This window comes from Triturus cristatus, chromosome 2_2 (genome assembly GCF_964204655.1).
Source record: "Triturus cristatus chromosome 2_2, aTriCri1.1, whole genome shotgun sequence".
Classification (NCBI taxonomy): Eukaryota; Metazoa; Chordata; class Amphibia; order Caudata; family Salamandridae; genus Triturus; species Triturus cristatus.
In genome coordinates, this window is record NC_140582.1 from 967671452 (window position 1) to 967692982 (window position 21531).

General features: G+C 44.7%; 1 protein-coding gene and 1 pseudogene across 3 annotated transcripts in view; one reads left to right on the plus strand and one right to left on the minus strand.

The window, feature by feature from the left end:
• LOC146863010 (ADP-ribosyl cyclase/cyclic ADP-ribose hydrolase 1-like) overlaps positions 1–21531 on the minus strand; it is a 515922-nt gene that overhangs the window by 345889 nt on the left and 148502 nt on the right. For both annotated transcript variants that reach the window (XM_085642394.1, XM_085642393.1), the window contains exon 2: positions 1155–1284. In XM_085642394.1, the coding sequence (XP_085498520.1) occupies positions 1155–1284 (130 nt within the window). The remainder of the gene's footprint in view (positions 1–1154; positions 1285–21531) is intronic.
• Positions 5563–15782, plus strand: LOC146863011 (calcium-regulated heat-stable protein 1 pseudogene; annotated as a pseudogene). The gene is made up of 3 exons (XR_014978624.1): positions 5563–5601; positions 7726–7753; positions 15172–15782. The product of XR_014978624.1 is annotated as a calcium-regulated heat-stable protein 1 pseudogene (transcript).

Consider the following 21531-nt stretch of genomic DNA (forward strand, 5'->3'; position numbering starts at 1 on the left):
CTGCCAGGATTTCTGGAGAGCGTCGCTGGCTGCAGAGGCTGAAAAGGCTGGCGGCGGAACTTCAGGCAAGATTCCCACCAAGCTGATTGCGATCTGCATCCCTTTCCGGCCTCCCACTTCCGTTTCCTTCTTCTATGCCTTCGTCCAGGTCCACCCTTTTCTGCACTGACATCAACATCATGCCAAACGAGTCCGTTGTCACCAGTATTGAAGGTAAGCCACTCGTACATTATTCCTATGTATCGGATGGGGGGGTCAATCAGTAATGTGTGAATTATGTGTGAGCGGCATGCAAACTGTGACACAAAGGATCATACCACATTGCCTCCATATGCATTGCATGTTAACATGACACATGTATTTAGACCCATAAATAAGTTGTACTTACCTGTCTTCACTGCATCAGGACTTCACTCCACTGAGAGACCGCCACTCGCAGACTGCCAGCCCAGTGGGAACATCTAAATAGGGTTGGCGCGATCCCGCCTGATGGTGACAGAGTACTGTCAGCCAGCAGAGAAGACCGCGGTGGCAGGAAGCTTGCCATAGCCGTAACCTCTAAATACGGCAGCCAGACTACCATAGGCTTGATGAAGTACTTAGGACCACTGCGGCAGTGCGACGGCGACAGGACCGCCAAGACCTAAATCAGGCCTCCTGTGTTTGAAATCTTGTCACAGCAATGTTTATGATATATCAAGCACGTAAAATAATATTGGCTGCAAAATGAATATTATTTCGTAGAAAGAGGCATTGTTTATTTTAACCAGTTTTTAATATGTAAAGTAATAAGTGCAGGAATACCTAGTTTTATTTGGAGTCTGTTGCCAGCACTGCTCAACGCCTGGGTTGCTGAACATCAGAGCTTCCTGTTCTTGATTTCTCCTCATTCCACCACCCTATACTTCCTGTCTCTGTATCTCAGTGTAGCAGGTTATTCTTTCTGCCTGCTTTCTTCCTTAATATTTTTCTTATTTTAGTATTTCTCCTTCTTTCTCCCTATTGCTCTAGATCAAAGCCTGGTGGGGAAAATTGAGAGCTGGTTGCAAGTAGGGGCACAATTAGGCACTGATTTTAATTTTAAAAAGAAAATAAGCTTTCATATTTTCATATTTAAGTAACAAAATGTTAATGTAAATACAAGTAAATGTTACCCTGTTGCACAGGATGGGATAACTTGAGACTTCCATAAATTGTTGATAGTCTACAGCTGTAATATCACACTGATTCTTGTTCATCACTGACATTTCTAACATCTGTAACATTTTTCTGCAGTCCTTATTCCTGCAAAAAGTAAAGAAATATGATTACATTTAGCTTAAACTACTCAGAAACATATAGCAAGTGCATTTATTGCAGTACATAAAATATACCATTACATTTATACAAATAAAATGCTATATATAACCAAAGAGGGACATTAGAACGGAATTTGAAAAAAACAGATTAGTCACAGCACAAAGTAAACATGCAATGGTAATGCTTGTAATCCCATTGTGTTGGTAACTGTTACTGAATTCCTCTTTTAGAGCAGCTTGGTGCCTCTTGTTTTTGTACCTGCTGCTGGGAAAAAATGTTTGGAATGGGGCAAGCTGTCGGTGCATTGTGCATCTTTTACAAGTCTTTGAAAGTGGTCTCTCGATTATGCCATAACTAGCTGTGCGGTCAGGCTGTAGCGAGGTTAATTTCATCACACAACCAGAGGCTAATATGCATTTTCTTTTCTTACTGTTTATTGCACACAGCACTAAAATGAACTAAAATACCCACAATCCTGCAGACCTAGCAGGAAGTGACACAAAACATAACTAATCCAACACAGTATAAATAGCACCAATCCCCAAATGACTTCCTCTTTTCTTGCTGTTGAGATAGGTTTTGATGTTTTGCAATAAGAAGAAGACATCTTGAAGGTAGTACCTGGTTCAGAGACCTACTACTCAGGTCTTTTTCGAGAGGAAGGGGAGCTTGAATCTCCTTAACAAAGGTATCCCTCGCCTCTCTGTCTTTTAAAGTCATCACTGAAAAAGTCCTGCAATGTTTACAGTCCTTCGGCTTATGCTGAGGATGAAACCAGTATAGACATTCTTTGTGTGGGTCTTCAGAAAATAATTTTGGTTTATGGCATGATTTATATGGCCTAAAAAGTCTTTTCTCTGATATGATGGATAGTCAGCAATAAAAACCGCTTGCAGAACACATCTGAAGTCAAAAGGTCAAAAGTTGACTGGATCCACTTTAGAACCAGGGGTGGCTGGCAAGTTTATGCATCGGTGGGGTGGGCAACAAAGTGTTGGGTGGGTGCATGCATGCAGGCAAGGCGAGTGGCAAAAAATAAAGTAATTTACCTTGCCTGCTGCACGTCCAACGTCCTCCTCGGTCCCTCTTCTGGGCTCCAGCCTCCAGGAAATTCCATTAACCAATCCTGGCGCTACTCTCACCAACATGAGAGCAGCGCCAGGATTGGATGGAGCATCCTGGCTGGACGCTCCTTCAGGCCCTTTAGGCCTGTGCTTGGTCTCCACCCAGCTGTCTTATACAACTGGGTGGAGAGCTTCAAAGTGCACATGTCACTTTGGCCAGCACAAGTCAGCCGTCCAGAGTGACATGCCCAGTGTGGAGCGTCCAGTCAGCCCTGCTTCAGTCCTCCTCTGCTTCCAATCGGCAGCAGAGGAGAACACGCCCCTATTTTTCCCGGCTGGATCAGGCTGGCAGCTGCTGCATGCTTAATGTGAAAAATAAAATGCCAATGAAATCATTTGATTACCATTTTATTTTTCATGTTTAGCGCCGCTGCAGCGAGAGGTAGGGGCGACGCGCCCTGCCCTCATGAAGAAACCGCCACTGTTTAGAACTGAGCAGAGCTCAGGGAGACTCCCTCACACACATGATGTGTGGTTAGAAATCTGAAGGATAGTGGCCTTGCAGGGGAAGAGTGCTCAGGGAGCTGCGCTCTGATTGGCTGAATTTTGATTCTAGCAAAACAATGCAAACTGGTAAAAAATTCACTTCATTTTGGTGTTGCTTTCAATGCTTTTCTGTACAAAAGGGGGTGGTGATGGACGGAGCATCAGAACCAATCAAACACTCACACCCAGTCAACAGATCTGGGTTTGATCCATCACCATTCTTTAGCCCACTCTGCCACCCCAGTTCAGACATGGCCATATGCAAATCAGTCTGACCCTGTGCCTCATGGGAACAGTCCAGCCCGAACTGCCAAGCCATGCCTTCCCTGGACCGGAAACAAGCTTCCTAGGACCGGTTTCTGGCATTTCAGCCGTCTTCAGCCAGGCTTGCTTGAATCCAGTGGCAAAGTGAGCAAGGGACTCATGTCTGAGCATACCCTGCCAACTTATGGCGAACAAAGCGGTACAAAAGGGGGTGGTGATGGACGGAGCATCAGAACCAATCAAACACTCACACCCAGTCAACAGATCTGGGTTTGATCCATCACCATTCTTTAGCCCACTCTGCCACCCCAGTTCAGACATGGCCATATGCAAATCAGTCTGACCCTGTGCCTCATGGGAACAGTCCAGCCCGAACTGCCAAGCCATGCCTTCCCTGGACCGGAAACAAGCTTCCTAGGACCGGTCTCTGGCATTTCAGCCGTCTTCAGCCAGGCTTGCTTGAATCCAGTGGCAAAGTGAGCAAGGGACTCACGTCTGAGCATACCCTGCCAACTTATGGCGTACTGGGGTGAATGTATGACATTGTTCTGCATTCTGTCCATCAATTGTTTTTTTGCATTTGTCACCCCGAGTGGAAAGGGTATGCTCAGACGTGAGTCCCTTGCTCTCCATGCCACTGGAATCAAGCTATCCTGGCTGACGAGGGCTGAAAGCCCGAAACCGGTCCTAGGATGCTTGTTTCCAGTCCAGGGAGGACCTGGCTTGGCAGTTCGGGCTGGACTGTTCCCATGGGGCACAGGGTCAAGACTGATTTGCATATGGCTGGGTTCAAACTGGAATGGCATGGTGAGCAAAAAAACGATGGATTTAGGCCCAGATCTCTGTACTGGGGTGAATGTATGACATTGTTCTGCATTCTGTCCATCAATTGTTTTTTTGCATTTGTCACCCCGAGTGGAAAGGGTATGCTCAGACGTGAGTCCCTTGCTCTCCATGCCACTGGAATCAAGCTATCCTGGCTGACGAGGGCTGAAAGCCTGAAACCGGTCCTAGGATGCTTGTTTCCAGTCCAGGGAGGACCTGGCTTGGCAGTTCGGGCTGGACTGTTCCCATGGGGCACAGGGTCAAGACTGATTTGCATATGGCTGGGTTCAAACTGGAATGGCATGGTGAGCAAAAAAACGATGGATTTAGGCCCAGATCTCTGTACTGGGGTGAATGTATGACATTGTTCTGCATTCTGTCCATCAATTGTTTTTTTGCATTCAATGCTTTTCTGTGCACTACTTGTCTTTGTTACTATGGGACTCCGACGACGGGGAAGATTAAGAAATGTGAATCTACACAAGATATAAATACTGGAGAAGCACAGTGTACAGATAAGTCACTTGTTTTTTCCTAAATTAGTACCTCTGTTATGTCTAGTTGCTTTGAGAAGGGTGTCAGATGTCAGGCATTGGCTGTTACTGCCATGCAATTCACTCCAGGTGGTGTTCATTTTCATATTTTAAGGAAGACTAAGAATGCCTCCACATATGTGGAGCTTCCAAGTTTTTCATCACATCCAAAGCTATGTGTAGTGAGCTAACTCAAACAGTATATCCATCTAACAAAAGTGGTGAGGTCATCTGCACTACAGCTATTGAGAGCTCTAGGAAATCTTTTACCCCGATACCATCAACTTTGAGTAGTTGGGTGAAGGACATAATGTCCATGGCAGGTGTTGATACAGGACAATTGCAGATTCTCCTAGTCTGTTGTGAAGGAAAATCTGAATCTATTTAAGACAACATAGTCGAGGATTATCCCATCTGTATATTTCACCCTCCCAGAGAGTGGTTGGTAATAGCTTTATTTTGTTTGCTTATTTTCTATGACAGCTAATGAGGTGGCAGTCTGAGGTTTTCCACAATGATTGGACTACAAGAGTGGACCAAATGGACTCTGCCTTTGGGTTGTAAGAGAACATGCACAAGGCCAAGAGGACTTAATGTGGCTGCTACTGGGATTTCTACTGTTGTGTTTGATTTTTCACTTTATGCACGTACTTTGAACCATTCTCTTGTAAGGATCAAGAAAGGAAGAAGCCATGGGGGATTGGTCCTATTTATATTGTACATAGTAACAGTGTAAAAAGAAGTATACAATAGACAGTATGATATGTGAATGGTATAGCAGCAATTACACAAGAGATATAAAAAAAAGAGAAATACATAGTAAACGCATAAAAAGTGTACGATAGACAGTAGGATATGCCAACGCAGTAGTTCTGAGGTAAGGCGCTGCAAAGGTGGGGAGAGTAGAGTCACAGTTTTTCCCCAAGGCAGTGGTAGTAAAATTCAAATGTAAGGTGAGGGATAGGAGCATCAGGCCAATCGTATATCATAGAAATACATAGTAACCATATATAAAGAAGTATACGATAGACATGAGGGTAATGAAACGCAACAGTTCCGAGGTAGTTATGGTAAGGATGTACGAAGGTGGGGAGATTAGAGTCACAGTTTTCCCCCAAGGTGGTGGTACTCAAATTTAGATGGAGGGTGTGGCGTAGGTGAGTTTAGAAATACAGAGTGGCCTTATAAAAAGAAGTGTTCTATAGACAGTAGGATATGCAAATGCAATAGTCACAGTTTTTCCCTCAAATTTAGATGGAGGGTGTGGGGTAGGTAAGTTTACAAAAACAGAGTGGTTTTATAAAAAAGAAGTGTCCTATAGAGAGTAGGATATGCAAATGCAACAGTCACAGTTTCTCCCCATGGTAGTGGTACTCAAATATAGAGGAGTGAGGTGTGAGGTAGGCCGGCCAATCAGATCGTTTAGGGGAGAGGATTTAGGAATTTATTGAGAAGCAGTTTAAGTTTCTTTTGGAAATAAGGGAATGAGTGATTTTCACGTAAATCTTGAGGTAATGAGTTCCAGATTCTGGTAGCGTTCCTGGAAAAAGGAGCAGGTGCGTGATTTTTCTTTCTTCGGTTTTGGATCGTTTGTGTGCAAGGTAAACTGGTTTTCCACTGTGTAGAGCTTTGTGAGTTATGTAAGCAATTTTGAATATACATCTTGCCTCAACTAGTAGCCAGTTGAGTTTCCTAAGAGTGGGAGTGATTTGGCTGAAACAACTCTCTCCTGACAGTAGTCTGACCGCTGCATAGGGTGAAGCTTTAAAAGGAGCTACGTCTGTTTTTGAGAGTCCTGTGAGCCTTGCGTTACCATAGTCCAGATTGAAGAGGACTAAGGCTTGTATCACAATCTTTAGATTTTTGTTGGGGATGAAGGGTTTGATTTTATTTTAAGGTGTTTCAACGTGTAGCAGGCACTTTTAGCTGAGACATTAATATGCTCTTTTATGGTCAGGTTTTCATCAAATGTAATCCCCAGAGATTTTGCAGGGTTGGAGATGGATAGTTTGCAGTTTAATACAGTAAGGTCGTATAGCCAACTATCAAAGGAAAAGGGCTTTCCTTTTGGTTGGGCGAACACGATTTTGTTTTTTCTGCGGTTAAGCTTAAGATGTTAGTCAGCCAGGACTGAACCGTGGAGAGAGTGCTGTTTAGGTGCTGGATGTCATATGCATAGAGATGATAGGCAATTCTGGCTTGTATCATGACCATTGCAAGGGATTCCATATAGAGGTTGAATAGGGCAGGAGACAGGATTGACCCTTGAGCAACTCCTTGAGAGACTGGTGTTGCTTTTGATTAACAGTGAACGTTCGTTCAGGAAGGAAGCAACCCACCGAAGGACAGTTCCACTAATATCTGCACGATGTGAGAAGATGTTTAGGAGGATGTCATGGTTGACAGTATCAAAAGCAGCAGAGACGTCCAAGAGGACTACGAGGCAGTCCTGGCCTTCAGCCAGGGATCTGTGTAGGTCGTCTTTGATGTTCAGTATTGCAGTATCTGTACAGCAGCCCTTCCTGAGCTCATATTGGAAGTTGGTGTGCAGGTTGTATTTTTCAATGTGGTTGTTGAGTTGTGCCAGCACACATTTTTCAATGCTTTTGGCCTGGAGAGGGAGGTTAGTTTTAGGTCTGTAATTGTTCATGTTGTTCTGGTTGGTGTCTGGGTTTTGTTGAGGTGAAGACTTGGCCGAGTTTGATGGAGGCCAGCATGGAGCCGCTTGATGAGGGGGAGCTGATGATTTTGGTCCATGCAACTGAGATTTTTTACAAGCGCAGCAGGGAGGGGATGCAAGCAACTAGTTTGAGGACTTCTTCTTGCGGGATATAATCAAATTAGTTCCAATTTGTATCGTTTTTCAATTGCAAAGGGTTGAGGTTGGTGCTCTGGATTGCTGAGAGGGGGAGTTTGGGGAGACAGCCATTAGTAGGAGGTAAGGCTTTGGGTGGACCCTCCTTGTAAGGGGGATATCCATAGTGTAGGGTATGGAGGTGGGTTGGTCAAGAGAGAGTTCAATAGTTGCGAACTCTTCACAAAGATCAGTAGAGTCATTGATTGAGTGTTGTAGGAATGAGGAGGCTTGCTGTTTAATGATGTTGAAAAGGTCTTTAGGTCTGTTTCTAGACTGGTCAAGTTGGTCTCGGAAGATGGAGCTTTTTTTCTCTGAAAATTTGTTTTTTGTATTTTAGGCGTTCAGCTCGGAGGAACAAGAGATTGGTTAGGGAGGGTTTTTGTCTCTAGTTTCTTTTGACATATCGGAGTTGTCATCACTCATTGTTGAGGTCTTTATTAAACCAGGATCTGGAAGGGATACTAATTGTTGTCTTGAGTTTCAGAGGGGCGACTGTGTCAAGGAGTTCTGCCATTTTTGTGTTGTGGGCGGTGAGGTCCTGAACAGAGGTGAGGTCGAGTGGCGGTAGAATTTGGGAAATTACTAATGCTTCTAACTCTCCCCGGGGGATTTGATGTGTGTTCCTCACCTAGTGCTTGGAACAGATATTTGGGGGGGGGGGGGGCTTAGGTTGGATTGCATTGAGATTGAAAAGGATTAGATGGTGGTCAGTCCAATCAGAGGAGAGGATAGAGTGGAGAGATAATGTGTTATGCTTAGTGATGATTGCATCAAGGGTAGAGCCCTTGTCTTGAGTTGGTTTATTGCAGTGTTGGGTGAGATCATTCGCTTCCAAGAGGGTGGATAGGGCTTGTACTGTTGGATCATCTGCATTGTTCAGGTGCAGGTTCAGGTCACCTATTATGATGTCTGTGTTGCCTTTTAGGGAATTTTACGATATTAGGTCAGTTGAGTCTTCACGGAATTGTGAGTTTTCCCCTTTGGGGTGATAGATGAAATGACATTTGATGGGGCTGGGGCCTTTACAGGAGAGCTGCACTTCTAGATATTCAAAGGTAGGGTATTTGATAATTGGGAGGGAGTTGAGCAAAGATTGTTTTTGTGTAAAATGGCTAATCCACCACCCCTGCATCCTTGCTGTCGCAGCAGATGATTGAGAGGAGCTCCATGAAAGGGCATGAATGGTCATTTAGCCAGGTTTCAGTTTGAAAGTAGATGTCAATGTTGTGCCTTAGGATAGTTTCAGCTATATCAGTGGCATGTTTGACTGCTGACTGACAGTTTAGTAACATTCAGCAAAGCGTGGGTAGTGATCTTGGACCAGGCTGACTGGGTTGGATGGTAGTTAGTTGGGCAGGAGGCCTGGGGTGGCGAGGGGTGCTCCAGGTCCTGCTGCTGCCATAGATGACCGGGAACTTGCGATAGCAGAGTTGGCAAGGAGCATTATCACATGTGTTGCTAAGCATTTCAGCTTCTCGCTGCGTCAATCCAGACGTGCTGCATCACGGTTTCAGGTGGTGATGAATATAGGGGACAGTTTGCCTAGGAGTGAGGGATGGGTGGTCAGAGTGTATGTTTGTGGCAGAATCGGTGCTCACTGTAGATGTTTGAGGTCGGGGCAAGATGTAGTAATTGTATTGTATTGTAATTGCATTTATATAGCGCTTATTACCCCTGATGAGGCATAGAAGCATTTTTTCGGTGAATAGCACGCTACTCCGGAACCCAAGGAGGATTAGTGTTGAGTTAGTCTAGTGAAATATGAAAGTAATTTGAGTGGTGAATAGGTTAGTCAGTTATTTGGATTCAGAAGGATAGCGGAGGGATAGAAGAGGGAAAAAGGTTTGCATTTATTTAGTGCTTGTTACCCCTGATGGGGTGTTAAAGCACTTTTTTCGGCGAGTAGCACACTACTCCGGAACCCATAAACGATTAGTGGTGAATTAGTATAGTGCAATATGAAAGTAGCTTGAGCGGTGGATATTAGTCAGTTATTTGGATTGAGAAGGATAGCGGAAAAATAGAAGAGGGAAAAAAGGTTAGCATTTATATAGCGCTTGTTACCCATAATGGGGTGTTGAAGCACTTTCTTGGCGAGTAGCACTCTACTCCGGAACCCATAAGGATTAGTGGTGAATTAGTATAGTGAAATATGAAAGTAATTTCAGTGGTGGATATTAGTCAGTTATTTGGATTGAGAAGGTTAGCGGAGGAATAGAAGAGGGAAAAGGTTTGCATTTATATAGCCCTTGTTACCCCTGATGGGGTGTTGGAGCGCTTTTATTTTTGGCGAGTAGCATGCTACTCCGGAACCCATTAAAGGATTAGCGTTGAATTAGTATAGTGAAATATGAAAGTAATTTGAGTGGTCGATGTTAGTCAGTTATTTTGATTGAGAAGGGTAGCTGAGGGAAAGAAATGGGACAAAGGTTTGCATAGATATATATATATATATATATAGCGATTGTTACCTCTAATGGAGTGTTGAAGCACTTTTTTGGCGATTAACATGTGACTCCGGAACCCATAAAGGATTAGTGGTTAATTAGTATAGTGAAATATGAAATTTGAGAAGTGGACACGTTAGTCTGTTATTTCGATTGAAAAGGATAGTGGAGGGATAGAAGAGTGGAGGCTTTAGACTTTTTTTTGGAGGTCATAGCAATAGTGGAAAGGTTGGGATGACTAAAAAGGGATGTGGAGGGAAAGAGTCAGAGGGAAGAGTTTAGAAAGGCTTGTTTTGGGGGATCATAGCAGTGGTATGAGGTTTGAGATGAATGAGAGAGTGGAGGTAGTGGCTATATTGATAGAGGTATAGGGTGAGAAATTGGGTGAGAAATAGGCTAGTGCGTTGGAAAGAGTAGAAGAAAGAGGTTTGAGATGAGTCAGAGAGTTGAGGTAGACGATATATTGAGAGAGGTTTAGGGTGAAAATAGGGTAGTGCATTGGATATGCTGAATTAGAAGAAAGTAATAAATATATAGATCCATAAGTACATGGAAAGTGTTTAGATGCATAAAGGAAGGAAGTATATGTAGATTAAAGATATTGATAGAAGTGTAGGGTGAGAAATAGGGTAGTGCATATAATATAGTATATTTTTTGTAGGAAAGTACTAAATAAATAGATCCAAGTACATGGAAGGTATAGAGATGCATAAAGGAAGTAAGTATAAGTAGATTAAAGATGCATTTGATTAACTCTGGTTATGAAGTGCTGTACTTATTTTTTTTTTTTTTAACATAATTATTCTACATGTTAATACAAAGCAATACACATATATAGGTACATATCTATAGTAAAAATAAATGCTCATATGAAGAGGGATATGCTGTATATTTCTGTTTGCGTATGGTGCTTATGTGGGAAAGGGCCAATTCTTGAGTAGTTTTATGAAGATAAGGTGGTTGTCGGTGGATCTTATGTTGGGTGGTAAGGAGTTCCATATTTTGTGTGCTTGAACAGAGAAGGATGTGACACCCATGGTTGTTTTCTTGCATTTTGGGATTTTGAGGTGAGGTGCCACTCTAGAGAGGAGGTTCCTATGATGAATGTGTTTGGTGATTTTATTCCTGATGAAGAGCGGTCCCATTCCATGTATGGCTTTGAAGGTGATACAAAGCAGCTTGAACGTGGATCTTCTGGCAACCGGTAACCAATGCAGGGCTTTCAAGGCAGGGGAGATGTGGTCTCACGGTTTGAAATGCAAGAGTAGTCTGGCAGCCGAGTTCTGAATCCGTTGTAGTCTTTTCATGGTCGTTAAGGTTGATCCGTGGTAGAGGCTATTGGAGTAATTGAGTTTGGACAGAACAAGGGAGATGGTAGCTTGGACCTTGTGTGGGAATCCCAAATGAGGGAAGATTCGTCGCAGAGTTTTTATAGTAACAAAGTTTGATCTTGCTAGTTTGCCCACTTGGGCATTCATCGATAGCTTGGAGTCCATGGTCCTTCCGAGGTTTCTTACTTCCTTCGATACTTTAGGCTGTGATCCCAGTTCATCAAGCCAGGCGGCAAGCAGGTCATAATGTTTCCAATCACCACATGTGAGTGTTTCCGTTTTGGAAGCATTCAATTTGAGATGGCTCCAAGTCATCCATTGATCCACAGCTCTGAGACAACTGAAAATTGGTGAGTTTCCAATGTCTTTGGGGCATTCCAGTTGAGGAGTATTTGCGTGTCATCTACATAGTTATAGCACCTGAGTTGAAATTGATTGATCAGTACCGATAATGACTTCATGTAAATGTTGAAAAGCATGGGCGAGATGATAAAGCCTTGAGGGACCCCAGCTTTCGTGCAGTATGATTTGGATGAGAAAGGTGGGGTATGGATTACATTAGTTCTGTTTTGAAGGTAGGACGTGATCCAGTCTAAAGCAGTCCCCTCTAAGCCGGCTTCGTAGAGTCTTTGTATTAGAGTGTCATGGTCAACCGTGTCAAAGGCAGCCAAAAGGTCTAAGAGGAGTATTGCAGCAACCCCGTTGCGGTCAAGTATGTTCTTCAGGTCACCCCTGATGGCAAGGAGGGCAGATTCTGTGCCTCTTCCCGGACGAAATCCTGTTTGGAAGTCTGAAAGTATGGCATTCTGTTTAATGAATTGTGACATCTGGGCGAACGCTGCTCTTTCTATCAGTTTGCCCAAGAAAGGTACATTAGTAATGGGTCTGTAGTTGTCAGGGTTCAGTGCGTCCAAATTTGTTTTCTTCAGTAAAGGGCGTATGTATGACTTTTTGAGTTCTTCTGGAAAAATTTCAGTAGTTATAGGAATTGTTGATGATTCTTCTTACTTGAGTGGCAGCAGAGGTTCTTAGAAGAATACTCTTGAAGGTTTGCAGTGGACACGGGTCAGAAGAGCTGCCGGCAGGCCTGCTTGCTTTGAGCTGGTCCATAAATTCATCATGTGAAATGTGTTGGAAGGAACGGTTAGGCTCAGTTAGAGTATTCTTGGATTGTTGTTTTGTAAAAGGGTTAGTGCTTGTGCTTTGTCTCTGTTTTAAGCACGAGTCCAACGTGTCTGCTTTGTCTGTGTAATGATTTGCCAGTTTGTCAGTGAAATCTTGAGTAACAGGATGAGTTCCTTCTAAGGAATTTGGTTTACGATATGTATTGAGTATTTTATATAATTCTTTATTTGCACCTTTAGCATTTTGAATTCTATCTGAATAGTACTTTTGTCTTTGCTTTTTTGATAGCTGACTTGTATAATCTGTTAATTTTCTGTAGGTGAAGTTTTTCTTGTTTGTTTTTTGTTTTGAGCCAGGCACATTGCAGCTTTCTAATTTGTAGTTTTATGTCTTTTATCTCTGTATTTCTCCAAGGTGCTTGTTTTCTTATGTTCTGTTGTGTGATTTTGAGTGGTATCAGGATATCAAATGCTTTCTGTAGCCACTCATATCGTTTTTGAACAGAATTTATTGATTCCAGTTCTATACTGGATGTTAGTTGTGTTTCTAAGTGTTCCAAATTGAGTTTGTTCCACGGTCGATAGGTGGATGCACGTAGGGTGGTTTTTAGTGAGTCGCTTAGTGTTGTTTTATGTTTGAAGCAAGCATATGGTGGTCCAACCATGTGAAGGAAGTTATAGTTTGAAAGGTAACTAGTTCGATATTAGCAAAAATGACATCTAGGATATGTTCAGCGATGTGTGTGGGTTTGTGGACAATTTGATGCAGGTTCAGTGCGTCCAGGCCAGTGATTATTGTTTTTGGATGGGTCACATTGGATTTGTCAAACCAAATGTTGAGGTCACCCAGAACGGATAGGTTGGAGTGTATTGTTATCAGGTTTGAAACCGTGTCTAGAAGTGCGTCTGGGAATGTCGCCTTGCTAGGTGGAGGTCTGTAAAGGAGCAGGAAGTTACAGGAGGAAGACGGTGTAGGATTGCATCTTGCTAGAAGAGCCTCACAATTCTTTATGGAGATGTTGTCAACTTTAGTGACTTGTAATGTTTGCTTAAACACAACAGCTAGACCACCTCCTTTTTGCGTATTGAATTGGGGTGATCATTTGATAGCCTAGAGGAACAGCTTCATGCACGACTGGAGCCATGTCATCTCCCAACCATTATTCAGTTATGAATAGTATGTCTGGTTTTGCATCGGTGAGAAGGTCCTAGATGTGATGTATGTTTTTAGAGAGTGATCGAGCATTTATTAGTAGACAGTTTATAGAACGTGTTTTGCTGACAGTGAGACTTTGTTTTGTAGAAGAGTGATCAGTATTGTATGGGTTAGTAGCAGGTGTGTTTTTAGTGCTGGTATTAGCTGTATGAGGATAGCAATTGTGTAGCTGTTCTGTGATGTGTTCCTCGTCCAGTAGGCTAAGACAACATTTTGATGGGTCTGCGTGCGTAGGTGGGGGGTCAGTGTGTGAGAGTGAGTTGGTGTGCTGTGTTGTTTTTGTGGTGTAACCTTGTTGTGCTGTAGACATGGAGAAGCAAAGTTGTGATGTGTGGCATGTTGTTTATATTGTTTGCGTATGTGTAGGGCTGAAGGTGTATGAGTCAGTGGTGGTGGTTCAGCATGTGGGACATGTAGTAAGGTTCTAAATTGTCCAATGGATGAGAGGCGGTTGGAAGAGAGGTGCTGTGTTGTTTTATGTGTGTTAGGTGTGGTGGAAGAGAGAAAGCTTGGCATTAGAGTTTGTTCATTTGTGTAGTTTGAAAGGTGGGTTTATGATTGTATTTTGTGACTGTAAGTATTATGAGGTGTTGTGTTTGCGAGATTTTGTTGTGCTGATGTGCATGATATGTTTTGTTTTTGAGGAGTAGTGAAAAGAGGTGCTGATGTATTTGTTTCATCAGATGGATTTGTTTGTATAGTATTGTTTGTGAGTGGAAGTTGTAAGGTAAAGGGGGCGTTGATGGGTTTGTGAGTAGAGTGTATGTTGTGTGCAGGAGGGGATGAAGTAGATTTAAGACTGTTTGTTTTAGACCTGTTTGCTGCAAGAGTTAAAATGTGTGGTGCTGTGGCATGTAAGTGTTGTGTTATTGTGGTAGAACGAAGAGGCGGTGTTGGTTGGACAAATGATGGAAGGCTGAGTATTCGTTTGTTAATGATAAAAGATGGTCTGTTAGGATAATTAGAGTGGGGAGTGTGTGTCTGGATGGTTGTCATTAAGTATGGTATGGATTTTGGTTTTGTAGTAAGTGTGTGGTGTACATTTGGTGTGTGTGTGCTACTCTGTTTGTGAATGTGGATGGTGTGGGGTGGGTATTCCTGAATGAGTAAATGGGCAGCATTTCTGGCCCTAGTCCCGACCAGTCTAGAACAGGGTCAAACAGGCAACTGCCCTTGTCCTCTCCGCCATTAGCCTCGACACCCGGGCTGAGACGCCCTAAGCCTTGGCCTTTTATAGCCGTAGTAATCAGGTGACCCCTTCAGCCAATGGGAACCCTAGCCCTAACACTATCCAATCACAACACCAGCCCTTATATCTAGAACCAATATGAGACCAGGACCTTACAGTCAATCTGAGCCCTGGTCCAAGCACTCAATCAGGTTCAAAAACCCTAATCTCGATATCCAATAGAGCCCCTAGCCCTAGCAGTAGTCCTAACCCTGATCCTACCAACCAATAACACAGGAAACTCTAGTCCCTATTTCCAATAGAAAGCCCAACCCTTGTCTTAGTCCCACACCTAATCCAGCAACCAATCACATAAGGAGCCCTAATCGCTACTTCCAATAGAAAGCCTAACCCTAGCCCTAGTCCCAATCCTAGTCCCAGCAACCAATCACACAGGAAGCCCTAGTCCCTACTTCTAATATAAATCCTAACTCTAGATGAGACAGGAGGAGTCAGAGGACTGTCCTTACCCCAGCAACACAGTCAGGACGGCACCAGGGTAGTATGTTCAGCGCTCGGTGTAGAAAAGCGGGTGATAACTTCGGGGTCAGGCCAAGGTGTAACCACAAGTGTGTCTACTGAATCGACAACTGACATCCCTGCACAAGCAAATGGCTCTCCAGTGTCTTTCTCACCACCAGCACCACCAGGAAAGCTCCATCTGCCAGGGAACCACAGACCCAGGGTTCGCTCGCACTCACCCATGAGGGGGCTCCGCTTTCCCAGCCCAATACCTACCCGGCGGAACAGGACATTCTCCATGCCGATGCATGCGTCAGAAGGGCCAGTGTACAATGGTGTCTGCAAATGTTTCTGTCATTCCAAAGGTCATGGCTTTATCACTCCTGCAGATGGTGGACCTGATATATGCCTTCACATTTCAGACATCGAAGGTGAATATGTTCCAACAGAAGGGGATGAGGTCACCTACAAACTCTGTACTATTCCGCCCAAAAATGAGAAGATACAAGCCGTTGAAGTTGTGATCACTCACCTGGCCCCAGGAACAAAGCACGAGACATGGTCCGGACATATTATCAGCCCCTAAATCCCAATGATTCCTGATCCATGAGAGAGACTGTGGGCAGATTCAAAGATACTTGTAATTTGCCCTAAATACCTCCATTCCCCCCTACCCCTCCCCATGAATATTTGACACAGACTGCCTTTCACAAGGAGAATATATTGCATTTGTCTATCATTTTGTATAAGTGTGAGAGGGAAAAAATATTTTTAAAATAAGCCGAAATTTACAACATTAAAGAGCTTAAATCAAAAAAAATTCCTAACTCTGTAGCTATAGTCTCAACCCTACATTGATTGAGTTACAGACCCAGAAAACAATTTGAACCATCAAATAACCAACCAATGAGAACACTAACCCTAATCCAGTAGAAACACCGGATATAACCACCAATCAGTGCACACATGTACCAACCAATAGCAGACTATATAAGGTCCCAGCGACTTCAGACAAGGTTTGCTGGCCAGGGAGTTGGAAGCTGCTCCTCTATTCAGAATCTCCTAGGAGACAGACAGGCTCAGTTCACACTTTGAACTTCTGCAAGGCCTCACAAACGTTGTCCTCTAACAATACTGTTTGTATCAAACTTTAATCAGTCTCCTAGACAAAAAGCTAGTGCTCAATCCCTATAAAACACAGCTCAAACAGCTCACAGCAGATTACTGCTGTCTCAGAGCACCCTCTGCTCACTCTCTGATGAAGAATATCCCTGTTGCTACGGGGGCAAAGGGGGGGTTGGTTTCACTCACTTTCTAACAAGAAATGGGAGCTGGGGATGTAGTGCTCGACATACAGGTCTGAGCACAGAGCCAGGGAGAAATTAGGAGGGGAAACAGAGAGTCACAGGGAATGAGAGGGAACAACAACTATAAGGTATAAACTTTTAATAAATTTAAAAAAGAGACAGTGCTAGTCTGCCTCCTTACCACGTCCTGGACTTTGGTTCACTGCAATCTGGGGCACAGGGAAACTGCTTCCTTACACAGTGACACATTTTCATTCAGAACAGTGTTGATTTTGTGTTCTAGATGAGCTAGTATAGGGATCAGATTGGGTCAGTGGTGGGGTGTGAGTATGCTGGTGCTCACCAGAGTCTGGGGTGGGGGTTAGGGTTGAATCCTACCTGCTGAGGTTGATGGGCTGAGAGGATTTGGATGCGATAGATAAATAAAGCTGGGTAGTGGCGGTGCGCCTTGGAGAGGGGGAAAGTAATTCTGGTAATGAGACCAAAGTTCCCGGGCATCTGGATGTGGAAGATGCTGTGTGGGGGGTGGAGGTGTAGACAGTGCGAGGAGTACTAGGGGTAGACGGATCAGATAGTAGTGGAGGGGGTGGCTGGGTGAGTTCTCTGGGAGAGGGTGGAGAAGTGGTGGTGGGAGCGGATGGCATGGAGTCGCAAGTGGTGATCAAAAATGGATAGTTTTGTTCAGAGGATTGGATTAGAATGTTCCCATTTTTGTAGATTGTTATGGACAATTATCCGCTAAAGTTCTGGGATGGTGATATCGTTAGTTTAGATCCATAAGAGATGTTAGTAGTATTAGTTACATGAAGCTGTTTAAGGAAGTTCTCTTTCCATTTGGCAGGATTCTTGGTGTAGAAGATGAAGTCTGTTTTAAGGTCTCCATGTGTTGGATTGTAGAAGATGTCTGTTATTAGTGTCTCTTGATGTTCTCTGAGCACTTTGTGTTTGAAGTTTTTCGTGGCATGTTTGGAGAGGTTTTGTGAAAATGTAATGCAGTATGAGTTGGGACCGTACCTATTTCTGACTGCAGTGCTTTACATCTGACTGAGTTTGTACTAATGCCTTTGCAGTAATTTCTTGCCAGTTAGCCCAGTGATTCTTTCTGTTGTCGGATCTTTGATTTAAAATGTAAACGTTTTGGAAAGACTGGAAAGTCACTTAAATAAAGTATTTCACCAAATGCCCCAAAGTTGCAGGACAGAAGAAAGAAAATCAGGGAGCAGTTGACAGACTAGGGACTCTACTGTAGTTTCATCCCAGGAGAGACCAGAACGTCACTTTATTAAAATATTCCACCAGATGCCCCGGTGTTGCCGGGAGTGGCAGACCTGACCGCACTGACCCTGTGGACACAGTACCTTGTGGCTGGAACTAGTGCCCAGTACATCAGCGGGACATTTGCTTTTTGTATGTGATAGGAAGATCCAGCAGTGCTGTACAGAAGACTGGGCTTGTACTATGTCCTTTATGGTGATTTCCTCCAAGTTGGCCCAGCAGTGTCTTTCCATTCTGAACTTTGACTTAAAGGTCTAGGCAAAACTGGAATGGCACATTAACAAAGTTTTCCCCAAATGCAGTCTCGACCACGCGAATCCTATAGGCCCAGTACTTTGGGGCTGGAGCCCATGGCCAGTACTTCAAAGGCATTTTGCTGTTATATGTGATGAGAAAATCTAGTAGCGCTTTGCAGATGGTTGGGCTCATACTAGAGCCTTTCTGGTGGTTTTACCAAGCTACCCAAGACAACTCTTTCCGTTGTCAAACGATTATTTCAAGGACTATTGGGTTGTTTACAGGTCTATTAGGTGTAGGATTATTTCAGGGTATGTGGCTGAAACCAGTGGGCAGTACTTCTGAAGGCATTTTTCTTTTTTATGCGATGAGAAATCTAGTAGTGCTTTGTAGATGTATTGGACTCATACTAGAGCCTTTACGGTAATTTCCCTCTTTCCGTTGTCGAACACTTATTTCAGGTCTAGGGAAGACTAGAATGCCAAATTAACAAAGTATTCCCCCCAAAGCCCCGATGCCGCGGTAACCGGCAGTCCCAATACCTTGTGGCCAGAACCAGTGGCTAATACGTGTAGAGGAATTTTGCTTTTATGGTTTAAATCTGTTCTTCGTTTTTAATGCATAGATTAAACAGAAGCCACTACCTACATCCATTGGCCGGTGAGAAGTAATGGAAAATACGAACATCCTGGATGAGGTTAGGGAAAGGAAGGTAAAGAAATAAAAAAGATCAGAGGTCAGAAGCAAAAATCTAAGAATGGTCTATATCCCAATTGTGTGAGCATCAAACCCCAGGGGGAACAGACTGTTCTGCTTGGGTGCGTTCCTCTCTGAGGGGAGTCACAGTGGGGAGTCTGAGGACCCATAGTATGTTGGGCACGTGAGTTCCATGAATTCGGAGGATAGATATGCAATGGTGGTGCCCATGTTTTATCAAATCTGGGTAGTGTGTGGGAGAGGCCTGCCCTGATCTTCTCCATGCCCACCACCTCCCAGACCTTATGTAGCCAGTCCAACTTCATTGGGATCTCCTCCGTTCCCCATCTGGACAACAGCACTTGCTTAGTGGCGCCCAATGCTAAAGTAATCACTCCACCCCGGCAAGACTTCAGGGGATATGTAAGGGGGTTGGGGAGTCCCAGTAAAATATAACTGAGAAATCTGGGTATTTCTGTGTGATAAATGGTGTCAATGCCTGGCAAGATGGATTCCCAAAAGGTCTGTATCTTATGGCATTGCCATAGGATATGTGTGAGTGTGCCAGGTTGTCCACATCTACGCCAACAGAGGTCTTCCTCCCAGTTTTCCATCATGCGAGTCAGACAGGAGTGTAATACCAATAATGAGCTATGTTTAAGAACATTTATTTACCAGCAGTGCTACAGGAGGAAGGTCTTAGTGTTGTTCTTAGCCTTATTCAAAAAGGTGTAGATATCTGACAGTAGATGCTTGTCTGAACTACGGGTGATGCACCAGAGCTTAAATTTAGTGAGGGGGCAGCTTCCATGGGGGTATACCTGGGTTTGGGTCACCCAGTGACATAATGCCAGGTATTGCCAGTGCACGCCTATGGGGATCCCGAAGCCTAATACCAGTTGAGGGAAGTCAATGACCCCACCCACGCCACTCCCCCCACGCTGCTCCTCTATTTAAACGTCCCCCATGTGTCAGCGCAGCGGACGAGCGCAGCGGGCGCGTCGTAGGCTCGCCGGAGTCAAGCCAGAGTCCTGCCCGTCTGCGCCCGTCCGCGGCAGGCCGGGGCAGGGGGCTCTCCCTTATGCCCTCCCGCTGTCATACACTTCCTCTGTGCTTCTTTCTCACTGGATCCCTGGCACCATTAGTCCTACTGTGTCTAACACATTACAACATTTAAATCTCCTTACGAGCCCCCCCGCTGCACCCCCCGCCGTTATTCAAAGTTGTCTTCCTCGGCCTCGGGCCGCTGCGCCTACTCATCCCATCTTGCCTGTTCCCCACACGCCGTCCTATAATACCACTGCCACGCTCCTTAATACCAGATCTGTCGTTAGCCATCAGCATGAGCTACACGATTTTCTCGACAGCCACAACCCGGACCTCTTGTTCTTAACAGAGACCTGGCTTAAGGCAGACTCCCTCCCCAACGTCCTAGCCGCACTCCCTCCCTCTTACTCCATCATTCGTGCGGATCGCCCGGAGGGCAGGAGAGGCGGTGGAGTAGCCCTGATAACACATACTGACTCCCACTTTCAAATACTCCCCTCTCCTCTTATCCCTGAGGTAGACTGCCTAATAATTCGTGCTAGCTCTTACTCTACCCCCCTTACTGCTGTTCTCATCTATCGACCCCCTCACACAACTTCCAATTTTGTTTCCTGCCTTCAAGACATCCTCGCCACACTGGTTATTAACAACTCCTCAGTGTTGGTGTTGGGCGACTTCAATTTTTGGCCCAACGATCCCGCTGAAACCCCCCTTTCCAAAGAATTCACCAGCCTCATGACCAGTCTTAACTTTTGTCCCCTCGTTCACAGCCCCACCCATGCTCATGGCCACTCGCTCGACCAGGTTTGGACCCTAAATATCCCCACCACTTCTCCTGTCATCTCCCCCTGTTCTTGGTCGGACCATTTTTCAATCTCCTTCTCCCTCGCGCTAGCCCCAGTGCCTAAACCTCTTCTCCCAAAGAACACCTGGGCTAGAAAATGGGGTAAGGCAGACATGCCATCTTTTTGCTCATCCCTGGCCAATTCCTGCCCTGACCTCTCGGGCCTCGCCGCCCCGGACCAGCTGACTACCATCGATGGCTGGCTGACCCGGGCAGGCGACGATTTTGCTCCCCTGAGACGGATCACGGTGAAGCGTGCCCATGCTGCCAATCGCTGGTTTACCCCCGATCTCAAGGAGAGGAAATTAGCCGCACGCAGAGCAGAGCGCGCATGGAGAAGAGAATATAGTCCCGCCAAAAAAACCATCTACCTCTCTGTGCTCAAAGTATACAAACAAAGCATACTTGATGCCAAGACCCTGTTTTACTCAAACAGGATACTAGCAGCTGAATCTCAATCTAAAGAGATTTTTGCCACAGTACATGAGCTTGCCTCATCTAATAGAGCCACGGCCTCGATCCCCCCTTCTCAACCGCTTTGCGACTCCCTCAACGACTTCTTCGTTGATAAGGTCGCAACGATCAAGGCTAATATCTCCCCCCCTTCCCCCACCTTCACTAATCCCTCCCCCCCTGCCATCACTTCCAAACTCACTTCCTTCCCCCCTCTGACCACAGTTACACTTCCTTCCCTGCTCCAAAAGGTAAAGTCAGGTTCCCCCCTGGACTTTGCCCCTGCTCGTATCTTGCGAGAAGTCTTCCTACACTGCCCTACCCCTCCCCTTACACTTTTAAATGACTCACTCAAATCTGGAGTGGTCCCCACTGCCCATAAATTTGCGGCAGTCATTCCCATTCTAAAAAAACCCGGTGCCGACCCTTCATCCCCTTCCAATTACCGTCCCATTTCCCTATTACCCTACCTGGCC